At 42.3% G+C, this 14,538-nt stretch overlaps 1 protein-coding gene across 2 annotated transcripts; it reads right to left on the bottom strand.

The window, feature by feature from the left end:
• Positions 1-2,831: 2,831 nt before the first annotated feature.
• On the bottom strand, positions 2,832-13,577 carry Pdcl (phosducin like). Of its 2 annotated transcripts, none has more exons than XM_004849423.4 (4): positions 13,396-13,577; positions 11,709-11,885; positions 10,549-10,730; positions 2,832-8,218 (listed from the first exon to the last, which is right to left on the bottom strand). In XM_004849423.4, the coding sequence occupies exons 2-4, from the start codon at positions 11,878-11,880 to the stop codon at positions 7,667-7,669; spliced, it is 906 nt and encodes a 301-aa protein (XP_004849480.1). In that variant the 5' UTR covers positions 11,881-11,885; positions 13,396-13,577; the 3' UTR covers positions 2,832-7,666. The 2 variants fall into 2 exon arrangements, with proteins under 2 accessions (XP_004849480.1, XP_004849479.1); XM_004849422.4 differs by having other exon boundaries at positions 13,322-13,544.
• Between the last annotated feature and the right edge of the window lie 961 nt (positions 13,578-14,538).

Below are 14,538 nucleotides of genomic sequence, written 5' to 3'. Positions count from 1 at the left end.
ATTGAAATCAAAGATTGTGCTCCTCACTAAGGAACTCCATCCCTCGCCCCATGGGCTTCACTGTGCCTTGGACCTGGTGAAGCCCACTGCCATCCTCTTCTCTTTCTCAGTCCATCCCCTCTCCCTGCACGGACCATCATCTGGAAGTTAAGTGATGTATGTTGTGTTAATCAAATAACGTTTTGTTTTGTTACTATTTAAAGTCTGTATATTTAATACTTTCTTGTTCTCATTCCTAAAAACAAATTCTCTGAAATTACTCATACACAGCACTGTGTGTTGTCTTCAGGCCCCAAACGCCTAGTCTGATTACTTCGCAGCCAAACCATTCATTTCTGCTTCTCTACTGCCACCCTGTGGGCATCTCTGATTATAACCAGTATTCCACTGCTTCAGCAAGGGTGGAGATGTAACTTGTTAACCGGTGTTCAATGAACATACGCAGTCCACTTCTGATGAAACATTTTGGAACAGAAATATAACAGGTGACCTTTTACTCTGTCGTGATGAATTTCCACCTATGTGTGTTGTCTTGGAATTCTCTCCATTCAAGCAATACACACTGACATATGCCTACTCAGATTCAAAGATCAGAGATGAAGCACCTATTCCCTGCCCCCAGGGATCCGTAATCTGGTATGGAAATGGATATTTGCAGTTCAACTTTGGCAACACACATGCTGAAAAGTGGGGGAGTTACCCTACAAGACAAAGAGGCAGAGTCCTCCAAATTACTAGGACTCTCACACTCAAGAAAGACTTCAACTGTTGCATTAAATGAAATTAAAATGGAGGTGGGGCATAGCTTAGTGGTAGAGCAAGTGCTTAGTATGGCCAAGGCACTGAGTTTGATCCCAGGCATCAAAAAAAATTAATCAACCTGATAGCATGATGACAATACTGAGAAATTTCTATGAGTTAAGCAAAATGCTGTCTTTTGCTGATATTAACTTATTGACCTCTCACCCCAACTATTAGACACTCCCCATAGAGGTGGAAAAAAGAACAGCTAGTACTTGTCAGATGTACTCTTTGAACCCTCAACCCTTTCCTTAATCAATGTTGCTACAAAGTTGGAACACACATTGGTATGGCTGCTTCTTTAGGAAGAGACAAAAAACTTATTAAAGATCCAAAGATGTGAGATTTGAGCTGAGTTTTGAAGAATAAATAGGGTTTTCCCAATCTGTCAAGGGGTATTCAGGAAGTGAAGGCCCTTCTTCAATAAGTGGAACAAAGCCAGAGTTTTGTGGAAGATGGATAATCAAGAGGAAAAAAAGAAACAGACGGCTTGAATTGAACATTTGCTATGTGGCATACTGTTCTAAAATCTTTCATTCACTAAACACTTTCAGACATTATGAAATAGGTATCATGATTACCCTCAGTTAGGGAGACCAAAGCTCAGAGGGACTGAGAAATTTACCCACAGTTATTCACACAATCACAATAAATTCTTAGCAGGTGTGGTGCCCACACCTATATTCCCAGCTCTTGGCAGGCTGAGGCAGGAAGGTCATGAGTTTGAAGCCAGCCTAGGTACATTGCAAATTCAAGCCCGATCTGGACTACATATGGTAAGACCCTGTCTCAAAAGATTTGTGAGGGACTTTCTCTCTTTGGGAGCTATAACACTCTTCTCCTCCTATCCTTGGACATCAAACTTCCAGGTTCTTTGTACTTAAGACAACCCCCTCCCCTCCCCAGGTTCTTAAGCCTTTGGCCTCAGACTGAGAGTTACACCATTGGTTCCCTGATGCTGAGGATTTCAAACTTGGAGTCACACCACCAGGCTAGCATGTGTAGCCATACAACAACATCCAGAGCTGGCATTGTATTAGTCAGCTTTGAGATATCATAATGAAATAACTGAGGCAATGAACTTATAAAGATTTTGATTTTAGCTCACAGTCTGGAGGTTCTAGCCCAAGATTCAATGGCTCCATCACTTTGGGCCTCTCAGGAAAGCAGCACGTCGTGGCAGGAGGATGATAGTGAAGCAAAACACATCACAGCCAGGAAGCAAAACAAGACTCAGAGACCAGGGTCCTACAGTCCTCTCCAAGGGCACACCTCCAGTGACCACAGACTTCCCAGAGCCCCATCTAGTAAAGGTCCACAGCACCTCCCAGTACTGCCACCCTGGAGACCTGTCCCTTAACACATGAACCTTTGGGCGACACTACTCATATTCAAACCATGGCAAGCTTTCACCACCCTAACGAAATAATTATACTTAGTTACCCCTGACTTGATACAATAACCTCTTCTTGTATTGTTGCCAAAAAATGATAAAAAATATCGGAGAAATTGAAAAAAGGAGGACTTTATAAGACAATTGATCCAGCCTCTTTTAAAAGCCTATCAGTAGGGCCAGGGATTTAGCTCAACGGTTTCGCCGCCTGCTGCGCAAGTGCAAGGACCCGGGTTCGATCCCCAGTACCAAAAAAAAAAGCCTATCAGTAGGCCAGGGATATAACTTAGTAGTAGAACACTTGCTGAGCATGTGTGAAGCCCTGGGTTCAATACCTAACATACACACACACACACACACACACACACACACACAAGCCATGGCAGAAATGGGTAGCTGGCCATCCACTTGCCCCATCCTTTCACCCAGATTTTGCCCCAGCCATGCCAACTGAAAACTAAATGAATAAATAATAAAGTTATGGTGTAAAATCCAGAATAGAGACCAGGGGATTTGTGTACCTTAAAAGACTGAAATGGGCTGAGAGTACAGCTCAGTGGTAGAGTGTTGGTTTCTCTTGAGGGAAACCAGAGACCCTAGAAAGCACTGACTTTTAAAGAAAGAAAAGGAGACAGCCTGGGGGACGAACAGAAGTTTAATTCCTCTGGCACTATTCGACAATCACAAAGGAAAGAAGCAAGGCTTTTATACATGTAGGAAAGCAGCTTAGTTATTCTGGCTATTGTCTTTCTGATTTTCACCTCTGATGATAACCAGTGACTTTAAGTGACTCACAAAAGCTACAGGAGAATTCACAAGTGCCCTGTTTCCATTCTCCAATCCTGTACATCAAAGAGCACACCGCAGCCCTCTTCTTATCAGATTGTATCAAGAGAGCAGGATGACTTTTAGCCAAAAATCATGCCCACTGGCCCACCATAAACATCACAGATGTACATAGTAAGTCGTATCTCTCTTACCACCCGTAGATTCATTGGGTCGCGGTCCTCTGATCCCAGAAAATGGTAATTAAGAAAACTAGGAAAACCTGTTTTTCTCCTGTGAGACTTTTACAAGGTCTCAAAGTTTTCTGGCATTCTTTTAACAAACAGACTTGTGGAATTTCCCAGAAACGACTTAATTCTCTTAGTTAAAAAACTTCTTGTGACCTATTCTTACAACTAGATAGCTGAATTCTACCATTTCCCACAGTAGAGGACTTGCCTAGCAGGCCCTGGGTGGGTGGGGAGCCTAAAGTGGCATAAAATGCAGTCCACATGAATCTTAATAGGAGCTTAGCGTTCTTTTTTAAAAGTGCATTAAAGAAATTTGGGGAGCAAGTAGGGAAAATTGAATGTGACCTATAGTTTGGATACTACTAAAGTATTAATGGGGGTGATAATGGTATTGTTGTTAAGAAGAGGAGTGATCTTATTTTTAAGAGATGCATGAAGTATTTAGGGGTGAAATCAAGATGTCTGTAACTTACTTTCAAGTGGTTCCTGAAAAACACAGACACAACTGCAGCAAAAGGCTATCGGTGAAGCTAAGTGAAGAGTATATTCATGTTAATTGCAACTGTTTAATTTTCCTGTAGGTCTTCAAGTTTTCAAGATAAAAGGTAGATTTTTCAGCAGGGGGAAAGGGGCTAGAGAAGACTTTGGGAATGAATAAGAACGCTCTAAAGTTATGGTGGGAAGGCGACACTCCTCAGCAGTGCTATGTTGTGTGTCATAGCCACACCCCAGATGGGAGAAGATTCTGTCCTGAGGCCCCAGCAGGCCCAACAGACTCAAGACCCCACCCAGCTTAGCTCCTTTTATTCCCCTCTTAATTTCTCTTCCCTATTTTCTTTATCTAACTTCATCTGCTACCTTTTAACTTTTTCTATTTTACTGTCACTTGGGATTACTCCACCAAAAACCTGAAATCATGGAAAAAATATGAATTTTTGGAACTATGCAAGTGTGATTTTAAATCCTGACCCGCTCATTAGCTATACTCCTTAGAATGTCACTAAACCTCACAAAGTTTTGGTTTTCACACTTTTTAAAAGTTACCACTTCCTACTTTGAAAATATATACTATTCAATGAGCCAATGTATTCATTTTAAATGTATTAATTTAAATAATGTATTCATTATCTTTTACCAAAAGCCAGAAAGAGTTGTGAGCACTGGAGTGATCAAAAGGGTTCTGAATTCTCTGACTTGACTTCAGTCACCATCCTCACTTAACAAAAGAGGAAAGCCAGGCATGGAGGGGTCTTGCCTACAAAGCTAACAAATGTCAACCTATTCCAAGACCAAACTTTATACTCCATGCCAAACACAGAGGCAAACAAAATCCAGCATTTCATGGAACTTTCATTCCAGAGGAAAGTGCAGTCTGGAAAACTGCGGGCAGTTTATGATAGACAAATATTAATTCCTATTTCCTTACTTCAATCCCATAGCAAAAAGGAGAATCATCTAAAGGTGAAGAATCAATCTGGCTGCTATCCTCTTTCAACTCCTTCCCTCATTAACATTGTTAAATGTTTATTAATGTTCCCTTGTTAACTCCTAAATAAAGAACACTCACAGCAGGGAGTACTTGTGTTTTGGGTTTTGGTTTTTTGTATGGTCAAACCTAGGGTCTTGTACACGCTAGGCAACTGCTCCACCACTAAGCTCCAGCCCTAGCCAGGGAACACTTGTACTGTGACAGACATGGTCACAACCTCCAGGTCTTTCTCCTACTTGGGCCTCTGAACCCCCTAGCCATGTGCAGCATTCCTGATTCAGAAGGTCAGAGAATTTGCATTTCCAACAAGTTCCCTGATGATGCTGATGCAGCAGGACACTGCACATGAAAACCACTGTCAGAACAACTCCACAAACAGGTAGCTGTGTTCCTATTGCGAACACAAAGCTGACCCTCAGGAAGGCTGAGTGCTGCAGCACTAGCAAATGACAGAAGCAGGACTGAACCTATTTTGATTCCAAAGCCCGTGCTATTTCTTCAACATCTGAGTCAGAGATGTAACATTCTGGGATTTCCCCATCATGTGTCTATTCCTTTTATTTTCAAATTTCTGTCCTTTTAAAAGGAGTCACAGTTGTGTGTATTTTCATCTCCAAGAACAGGAGATGGTTTGTAAAAGCTGTTTTAAAAGTTCCTGTCCATTTGCCCAGTGATTCCTCTTCTAGACAACTGTATCATGAGAACGATTCAGAACATGGCCTAAAACACAAAGATGTTAAGTACTTCAGCAAAACACTAGTAATCTAAATGCCCAGTACAAAGGGACTAGTTAAAATTATGGTATATCTAAATGATGGAATATCACAAAGCCATTAAAAAATTATTTAGAACTTTTATAACATGTCAAAGTATTTATCACATACAGCCATACTTTGTTACTCCTGGGCTTCAAACCCAGTACTGTCACATTTTAACGGGAAAAAAGTTTCAGGCCTCAGCACTTGTGTCAGTCTCACAGTATTTCTCGAATAGTGCAGAAAACACCACACACTTGTCATTACTGTCTTATACTTCTGTGCATTTTAAGTACTAATCACGGGCTCCAAAAAGGTTACGAATGATACCACTAAGCCTAAAAGGTTCATATTAGCCCAGTAAAATATGAAGGTCCTGGGGAACTTCCATAAATTATTTCTGACTACATTACTTCTTATGGGAAAACTGCATTTCAGTACTCATCAGTTTGAGGTATGACTGTAATACTCAATAAGGCAGAGCACAGACCTAAACTCAGTAAGCTCTCAAATTATTAAAAATACTAAAAAAGTGACAATGTTGACAAAAGTAGTTTCTGCTTCTAATAATTTCGTATACTGTCCACACTTTCTTCAATGAGCTTCCTTAGTGAGAAGAACCACGCCCTTTCTTCTTCTTGATTAAACACAACACATCATTTTCTTCTACAGGTAGTCAATTCCTGAACAGCCAAGAAAACAAAACTATGAATTTTAAAGCTAATATTTAATTCCAGATTGTATTTTCCCTGATAGTAGGCTGTACATTGTAAGTAAGAAACTAAAGGAAAAAACTTGAATGACAACCATTATTATAAATATACATTTTTTTAAAAGCTAGAGATACCTACAAAAGTGTAACAGGGACTTATGTTGGTTAGCGAAATGGCTTTTTAAAATCTCTTTTCCTTAACAATTTTTATTTCATGCTCTACAATGAATGTCTATTATTTCTGTAATAAAAAAAAAGTATTTGCTATCTAAGACACTCATCAAGCAAATTACAGTATATCTATTCAATGGAATCTCAACAGCTGTTTAAAAAGTTACAAAATATTTAATATTAAAAAATATGTTAGCTGACCATACTATAAAACAGTATGTTCAGAATGATCCCTCTGCTTTGTTTAAAAACAAGCAAAATGTCTATGTGTACACAGAAAACATCTCGGTAGGAAATATACTAAAACATTAGTGTTTTACTCTAAGTGATAGGATTACAAATTATTCTCATTTTTTATTTTGGCCTCTGCATTTTGGTCAATTTTCTTCTATACAGTATGACTTATTTTTCCAGCATGCAAAAAAAAATTCTTTTTAAAAAAATCTAGATTAGACACTAAGTTACCTTGTTAAATAACAGAGAGACAGAAACTGGCAACAGCTCCTTTCTAAAACATCCTCCTTCAACAAGCTTTCCAGCTCCAGCCCAGATACAATGTTTGGGTCAATAAAATACTGGCCACACAGAGTATCACAACAGCAGTCAGCATAAATCCTTCCTCTCCATCTGGGCTTAGCAGTGCTGGGGCAAGCCATCCACTCCAGCAGCAGAGGTCACCCTTCCTGACAAGGCAACCATACATCTCGGGAACTTTTTTTTTTTTTTTTTTTTTTTTTGCAGTACTGGGGACCAAATCACAGTGTCACACATGCTAGGCCAGCACTCTACTGCTGAGCTACATTCCTGGCTTTACATGGAACCTTCAAACAAGATCCTGGGGAAGAAGAGGGTCTAAGGAAAACATTCAACTGCTTTATAGGGCTATGGATCTGATTACAAGTAAATATAAATTATAATCATTTGATTAGGGAAATGCATGATTTGCATTGCAAATAACACACTGAACAGAAAATTCTATTCTTAGACCTGGCAGAGACCTCTGAGTTCATCATAAGACAATTTCCAGGACACTGTTTTTAGGATGCCACGTAAATACTGACTGGAAACAATAACAGAGATGTCATGCTGGAGAATCTTAAGTAAACAGCTCAAAAGCCTGGCTTCCTGTTTATATAATTTTAAGTCATTTTATTGCTAGCCAAAAGGTGATTTAGCACTCTGATTTACTCTAAGAATGTCTTTACTATTCACATAATAAAGGAGACTACAAAGAACAGCTGAAAAGCCAGAGGCATAAGAAGGAACAAAAATAAACAGACATGTCTTCTAGACCAAACGGTGAGAAATCTGTGCGACAAGACCATCGGTTCAATCTATTTCCAGATCGCTGTCCTCACTGTGACAGGTGGCAGAGTTACGCACAGACGTTAGCACCAAGACTTCCTTTTCTGGCAGTAATCCAAATTCCTGTAGAAAAGCTTCAAGGTCCACAGCAAAGAAATCTTCCCCCAGTTGGTCAGTGACACGAACAAAATTGCCGACCAATTCACCTCCTTTGTAGATCAGCAGGGCAGGGAGGGCATTCCGGGTAAACCGACTGCTGGCCCCAATAACTGAGCTCTTCACCCTGCAGAATTTGACAGCCGGGTACTCTGCAGCAAGGCAGATCATACAGCCGTGCATGGCTTCAGTTCCTGGAATGCCATCCTCATAAATATGGACCATGATGAGGGTGCTCTTCTGTTCTTTATCAATCATGTCTAAAAACCCTTCTCCACTAGGGATTTCAAAAACCTGCTTGAACTGGGGTCCCTTGTGTAACTGCTGCCGCATCTCTTCCATCCTCTGCTTCCGGTACTGCTGCAGAAACTCCTCATCATCTCGGTCCTCGTTCATCATGGCAAACTCCTTCAGAGTCATCTGCAAGAGGATCAGCATGTAAGGATAAAGACACACAGTGACCACTCATGACAAAGGCAATATGCACCTTGTGCTTATGACACATTAGGCACACGCTAAGTGCTTTGTGCACATTATCTTTGTTTTTTAGAGATGAGGTCAGGGATGGGAATGCAGTTCAGTGGCAAAGCATTTACTTAGCACACACATGGGCCTAGGATCGATCCTTGGTACTGCATCAAAAAAGGAAAAAAAGAGTGTGAGAAGGGCCGGGAATTTAGCTCAGTGGTTTCGCCGCCTGTTGCGCAAGCACAAGGACCAGAGTTTGATCCTCGGTACCAAAAAAAAAAAAAAAAAAAAGTAGGTAGCATAAGATATCTTTTCATTGAGCTATTTCTTTTTGTTTTGACAGTATTATTTATTCGCCACCTCCGCTGCTGCCACTGCTGCTGCTATTGTTGTTGTTGTTGTTGCTGCTGCTGCTGCTGAAAAGACAACAGGAACCCAGGCTTGGTGGCACAGGGCTACAATTCCAGCACTCTGGAGGCCAAACCAGAACCCCAATTTCAAGCCCAGTCTGGGCAACTTAAGTGACTCAGTGAGATCCTGCCTTAAGATTAAAGAAAAAGAATGTGAGGGCAATCTGGATGTAACATGTTACCCCATTGATGGCCAGGGTTGATTCAGCTGTATGGCTGGTAGGCAGGTGTCCCCTTCCTCCCTCACTGCTCCAGGCGCGACCCTCCCTAAGCTTCGAGCACAGTTAAAGAGGATGACCACTGTTTCCTTGGTCAAGGGTTTACAAGTAGCTGTGCTCCCCTGCTAGAACCTCCAAACAAGCTCTCAAGATTTAAAAACTAAAAGGAGAATGGGAGTTGGGATATAGCTCAGTGCAAAGGCCCAAGATTTAATCCCCAGTACCAAAACAACAAACAAACAAACAAAGACAACAGGATATTAAGGAACTTCAAAAATTACACTCATAATCCTTTCCCTACATACAACATATTCATGGTCATGTACACTCTAAAAATTCATTTTTCTTTTTATTACCAGTCACATGCTGAAATAGTTTTGCTTTCATAGCAGCAGCTGTGACTATACCAACTCAGTTAAAACCCATTTTGCTTCTTAGCTCATGTTAATAATAATTTCCAGATATTTCTTATGTTTCCAAGTAGTTTCATAAAATTACATATAAATACGCTGTATTTTGGTTAACCACTCCCCAATACTCTATTCTGGTCTCTTGCCTCAATATAAGGAAGTGGCTGTGAGTAGCAGGCAAACTGCCCTAGGGCCAGCTTAATTAAGGAAGTTTTCCTTCTTCTGCCTGGTGCACAAAGGTATCCCTGCTCCTGCAATAAACCCTCACTCTGCCTAACTCTGCACACATTAGAGGGTGGTGAGTTGGAGACCACATTGGATTAGAACAGATATTGTTACTGTCGTAATCACCATTCTGACTTCAGTTTCACTTATTACCAATTTTCTTCCCCTCACACAGCTCTCTCTTAGTTTACCACATGGCTCTTTCTAACCTGCTACCATCTTTGCTTTAGTTTCATACAATGAAATCATATCCCTGGTCAAGATGAATGACTCCTGGCTTACTGCTCATATCTGCTCCCTGATCTTGGCTGGTATTCTAGCTTTAGGCCACACCTAACCAATCTGTGGCACTCCTAGACATTCTTCCATGGCCAGAAGACCAGAAGAGTGCTTTTAAAGTAGGGGAAAGTCAGGGACCTGGTTCCAAATATCATCCAGAGTGTCTGCTTCTACTGTAATCACTCCTTATATCTTCCTTAAATCCTCACGAGTAGGCTTCAGATGGAAGAGCATCATAGAAACATCATAGAAAGAACAGAAAAGTGTGAGTTAGAATCTTAGTTCCTACTAGCATTATGATTTGAATCACTCTAAACAAGTCACCTTTTCTCTAAGCATTGCTTTCATCAGGTGTAGAATAGGGATAACCCCACCACCCTCAGAGGGTTATTTCTGGCCTAAAACATGTCGTGGATAAGACAAGAAGCTAACATTCACTGAGCAGTTTCTCAGGGCCAGTCAATGTGACAGGCATTTTATCCACATCGCCCTAGGGGTGTGACATACTGACCTCATTTAACGAATGAAAAACCAGACTCAGGAAGAGATCTTCCCACAGTCACTGGTGGCCGAGCGGAGATTCAAACCTGGGTGTGTCTGAGTTAGGACATGGCTCTCTGCCTTCCTATCCACTACAGTTTTTTAGAAGCCAAATCCAACAACCTGCATCTCCTGAATCACTAAGTCCAGTTCTACCAGCCAGGATGGCTTCTAAGAAAAGCCTCATTGCTGCTGATTACCTTCTCACTAATCTTCTCCTGGAGGTCCTTCTGTTTCTGTTGCTCCTCCTCTTCATCCAAATGGGACCTGCAGGTCATAGACAGCTTCTTGATCAGCCTTTCCATCTCCCGGCACTGCTCCTCCCTCTGTTCTGTCTCCAGCTGCTTGAAGCGGCGCCAGTCATTAATCACACCTTTTGGACCTGTGTGGGGTGAACATGCATGTGACCAAGAATCACCAAGGAATTATGAAGCATTTCACACAGAGGTAGTAGCTTTCATCTGTCTGAAGCTTGCTGTACTTATGCCACAGCTAACACAGAAGCTCCAAGTCCTCTGCCACTGGCAAAGTAGTCTACACGTGATAAGGTTCACTACAGCACAGTCTGCATTAAAGAGCTAATCGAATATCCAATATTAAGTGAGTTAATTATGATCCATCCACTCAAAGGAAAATAAAATAACACTTACAAAGAATGAGGCAGTTCTGTGTTTCCTGCTATGAAAGATACTCCAAATATATTAGTTAAAAAACAAAAAAAAGACAAACTGGGCACAGTGACACGCACTTATACTACTTGGGAAGCTGACGAAAGAGGGCTACTTGAGCCCAACAGTTCAAGGTCAGCCTACGCAACAGAAGGAGCTCTCATCTCTTAAAAAAAAAAAAAAAAAAAAGGACTTTTTAGTATCCATTAGGCTGGCAAAAATCATGTCTAATAACACAATAGGAGGGAGAGGAAAGTGTGTATTGAAATATTATATTGCTGATTAAACTATAAATCAGTGCCACCTCCATTTAGAGTATACACAATATATGTTGAAGTGGTACAGTGCTTACCCAGCATCCCTAGCACCACAAAAAAAAAGTGTGAACATGCCATTTCTAGGAATTCATACTATCAATATCCTCATGCTACTGTTTGTTGAGATATCAAATAACTATTAATTTGAGACACAGGATTCAAACCCAGGCCAATCTGTTCACTGCTCTGCCGTCATGCATAAATATCTGCATTGTGCAGTAAAAAGGCTAGAAGCATACGTAACAAAATGACAACCCTGGGTTATTTCTAGAAGTGGAAGTAAAGTTAGAGAAAAGAGATAAGGTGACTTCTAATTGAAACACACTTAATGAACATTTTTAAAGCCTGTTCCCAAAGCTCCGGGCTTTCCAGTACCTGTATTAACTGAGATGCCTTCGCCTGCCAGCTCAGCCTCTGCAGGCATGGAACTGCTGGCTGGGGCACCCCTGCCTCTGTCCTTGTCTTCGTGGTCACTGTCCTCATCCTCACTGCTACTGTAGTAGTACTGCAGTTTCTCCCCCAGCAACTTGTCATCCAGGGTTGTCATGATACCTGGGAGAGGACAACACATCAGGCTTTTTGCTAGATGGAGCAAGGAAGATAGGAATCTAAAATATAGAGGGCTCATGTGTTAAGATCTACAACTAACAGGAACCTAAAAGTGATTTTTATCATAAGGAGAATTTCAACAAATTCCTACCATGACCTGTGTGAAAGTGTTTATCATGTTCTTTCCACAGAAAGTAAAACTAGAGGTCAGACAAGGGAAGTTTCTTTGCCAAGCTTTCCAGCAAATGGTGGAGCTGGTAAGAGACCCCAGATATACCTGACTCCAGGAGCCTGAGGGGTGAGTTACTGTCTTCTGAATAATGCACAATTATACTAGCACACTGGCTAGGAGGAATCTGCTTCACTGACTGGGGTATTAACTATATTTATGGTTAGTTTTCCTACTAAGATTGCTAATTGAAAAACCGGGTAAGAATTCCCCGGAAAAACTTGAAAAGGGACATTAAAAGAGTTTGATGCTGGGCCTGGGGGCTCAGTGGCAGAGCATCCACCAAGCATGAATGACCCCCTAGGTGTGACCCCCAGCATCACCAAAAAAAAGAAAAAGAAGGCTGGCTAAGCTCATGTCAATCACTCTCATCTGTTTCACTGAGGACTTAGATGGTCTTTGAAGCCTTTCAATTCAGACTGTTTAAAACAAGGCCCCGTGTCATGGTTTTAATAAGAAGCAAATGTTTAAAAGACCCCAGTTAGCATCGGTTTCTGCATCAGAAACAAGGCCATTTGGGGCGGGGGGGGGGGGGGGAGTGCACTATAGTACCTTACAAGATTGCGAATCCAGCAGGGATCGCAAAAAAAATTGAAGAAAAACCCTCTAACACCCCCTCCTCTAACCATTCCAACACTGTAATTCCTTCATGAAAGACTCATCACAGGGCCTATTATAGGCCCCCACCAGGCAGGAGCTCTTAAAAGCAGGGCCCTCCAGTTAATTCCCAGCACAATCTGCTAAACCCGGAAAGAGGCAGCCTGCATCAGTTCCTCAATCTGGTGATCCCCGCCCCCCAGCCCCGGCCCCGCACCAATAAGTCAGAAAAGAAGCATAATGTAAAGGAGGCAAAACTAATGGAGAGACACGTGCAAGAGTCAGAGCAAGGCAGAGCCAAATTTAAGCAACACAGAGGTGCCTGGGACTGGATGACCGGACAAAGACGGGAGCAGAAAGCGAACAGAACTAGCACGCTCGACAAGGGCGGGGCCGACAGAGTGGAGCGAGGGTGGGCGGGACCGAGAGCGCTGCGCGCGAGAGGGCGGGGTGGGGCAAGGGAAACTCGCAGAGGCGGTATCCCTGGGAGGGCAGCAAGGAGGTGCTCAGATTCTGAGGAAGATCCTGGGAAGCGAGGGGAGTAGGGGCCAGCAAAATGGGGGCGGTGGGAGTAGCGGAAAAAGGGTAAGGCCCAAAGACAAGGCAGTTTTACCTGGGCTCACCAACCACCCTTCACCCGGAGGCCGTGCCCGCCGCTTCCTCCTGGTTAATCCCTAGGCAGCTTACCCGGGCTGGCTTGGTCCGGATCCCTTTGGACTAGCACCTCCGGCTACCAGAAGGAAAGGACCGCTCACTTACAGGAAGAGAAGTGAGCCAGCGCCCTGAGAGCTAGAGACAAGCTACCGGAGTCCTGACTGTGGGGACCAATGAGGCGGCTTCCTGCGTCGTGGCGGATGCACGCTGCCCAGTTAGGAGCAGCCTCTCACAGAGGAGGAGGGTACGGGTCCTACTTTGGGACAAAATACTTCAACAACGTTCGTGTTGTTTTGCTTCCGAAAAACAAAGGCTGAAGTACCTAGTCCCAACCTTAAACAATAAGACAGATTCATTTACTTCCTTTCAAAATTTCTAAAAACATTCAAAATATGTGTTGTGTTGTTTTGCATTATTGTTCTGCGGATTGAATCCAGGACCTTCATGCTGAAGTACATCCCCAACACTCATTCTTCCTTTCTTTTTCTCTCCTTTTTTCTTTCTTTCTTTCTTGCTTGCTTGCTTGCTTGCTTGCTTTTCTTTCTCTTTCTTCCTCTCTCTTCCCCCCACCCCCTTTCTCTTTTTTGGTGTTTTTGAGATAGCGTCTTGCTCTGTAATTCAGGGTGACCTTGAACTCACTATATAGCCCAGGCTGACCCCGAACTTGGGACAAGCCTCCTGAGTGCTAAGATTACATGCCTGTCCACATCCCCACACCTGGCTCTTATTTTATTTTATTTTATTTAAGAAAGACCTCACTAAGTTGCACAGGCAGACCTCGAAAGTGAGAAACTCCTGCCTCTGCCTTCCAGAGTGCTGGTATTGTTGGACAGTGTGATGTCCAGGGTTTCCGGGCTCTTGTCCGGTGCAAACAATTGAATGGAGACAATTGATGAACATAACAGTTTAATTAATGTAGGAGAGGAAAAGAGATGAGTCCTGCATGAAGGAAGGGCCACTAACAAGAACAAGAGGGCAGTAGCCAAAGGCCTTTCTCTTTTTATCTTCTTTTGACTTCACATCCGGGCTGGTCCCTTCCAATACTCTCTGGCTGCCCTCAATTGATTGCGTTAAATCTGTGTGTCAGTTTTGGAAGTATGGCCATTTTGACCGTATTGTTTCTGTCTATTCAGGAACAGGATATCGGATATCTTTGCATTTTCTAATGTCCTCAAT

The sequence above is a fragment of the Heterocephalus glaber genome, unplaced genomic scaffold (genome assembly GCF_053883595.1).
Source record: "Heterocephalus glaber isolate CG9 unplaced genomic scaffold, H.glaber_assembly_v1.0 deba00001479, whole genome shotgun sequence".
Classification (NCBI taxonomy): domain Eukaryota; kingdom Metazoa; phylum Chordata; class Mammalia; order Rodentia; family Bathyergidae; genus Heterocephalus; species Heterocephalus glaber.
This window is presented reverse-complemented; position numbering and strand designations above follow the sequence as displayed.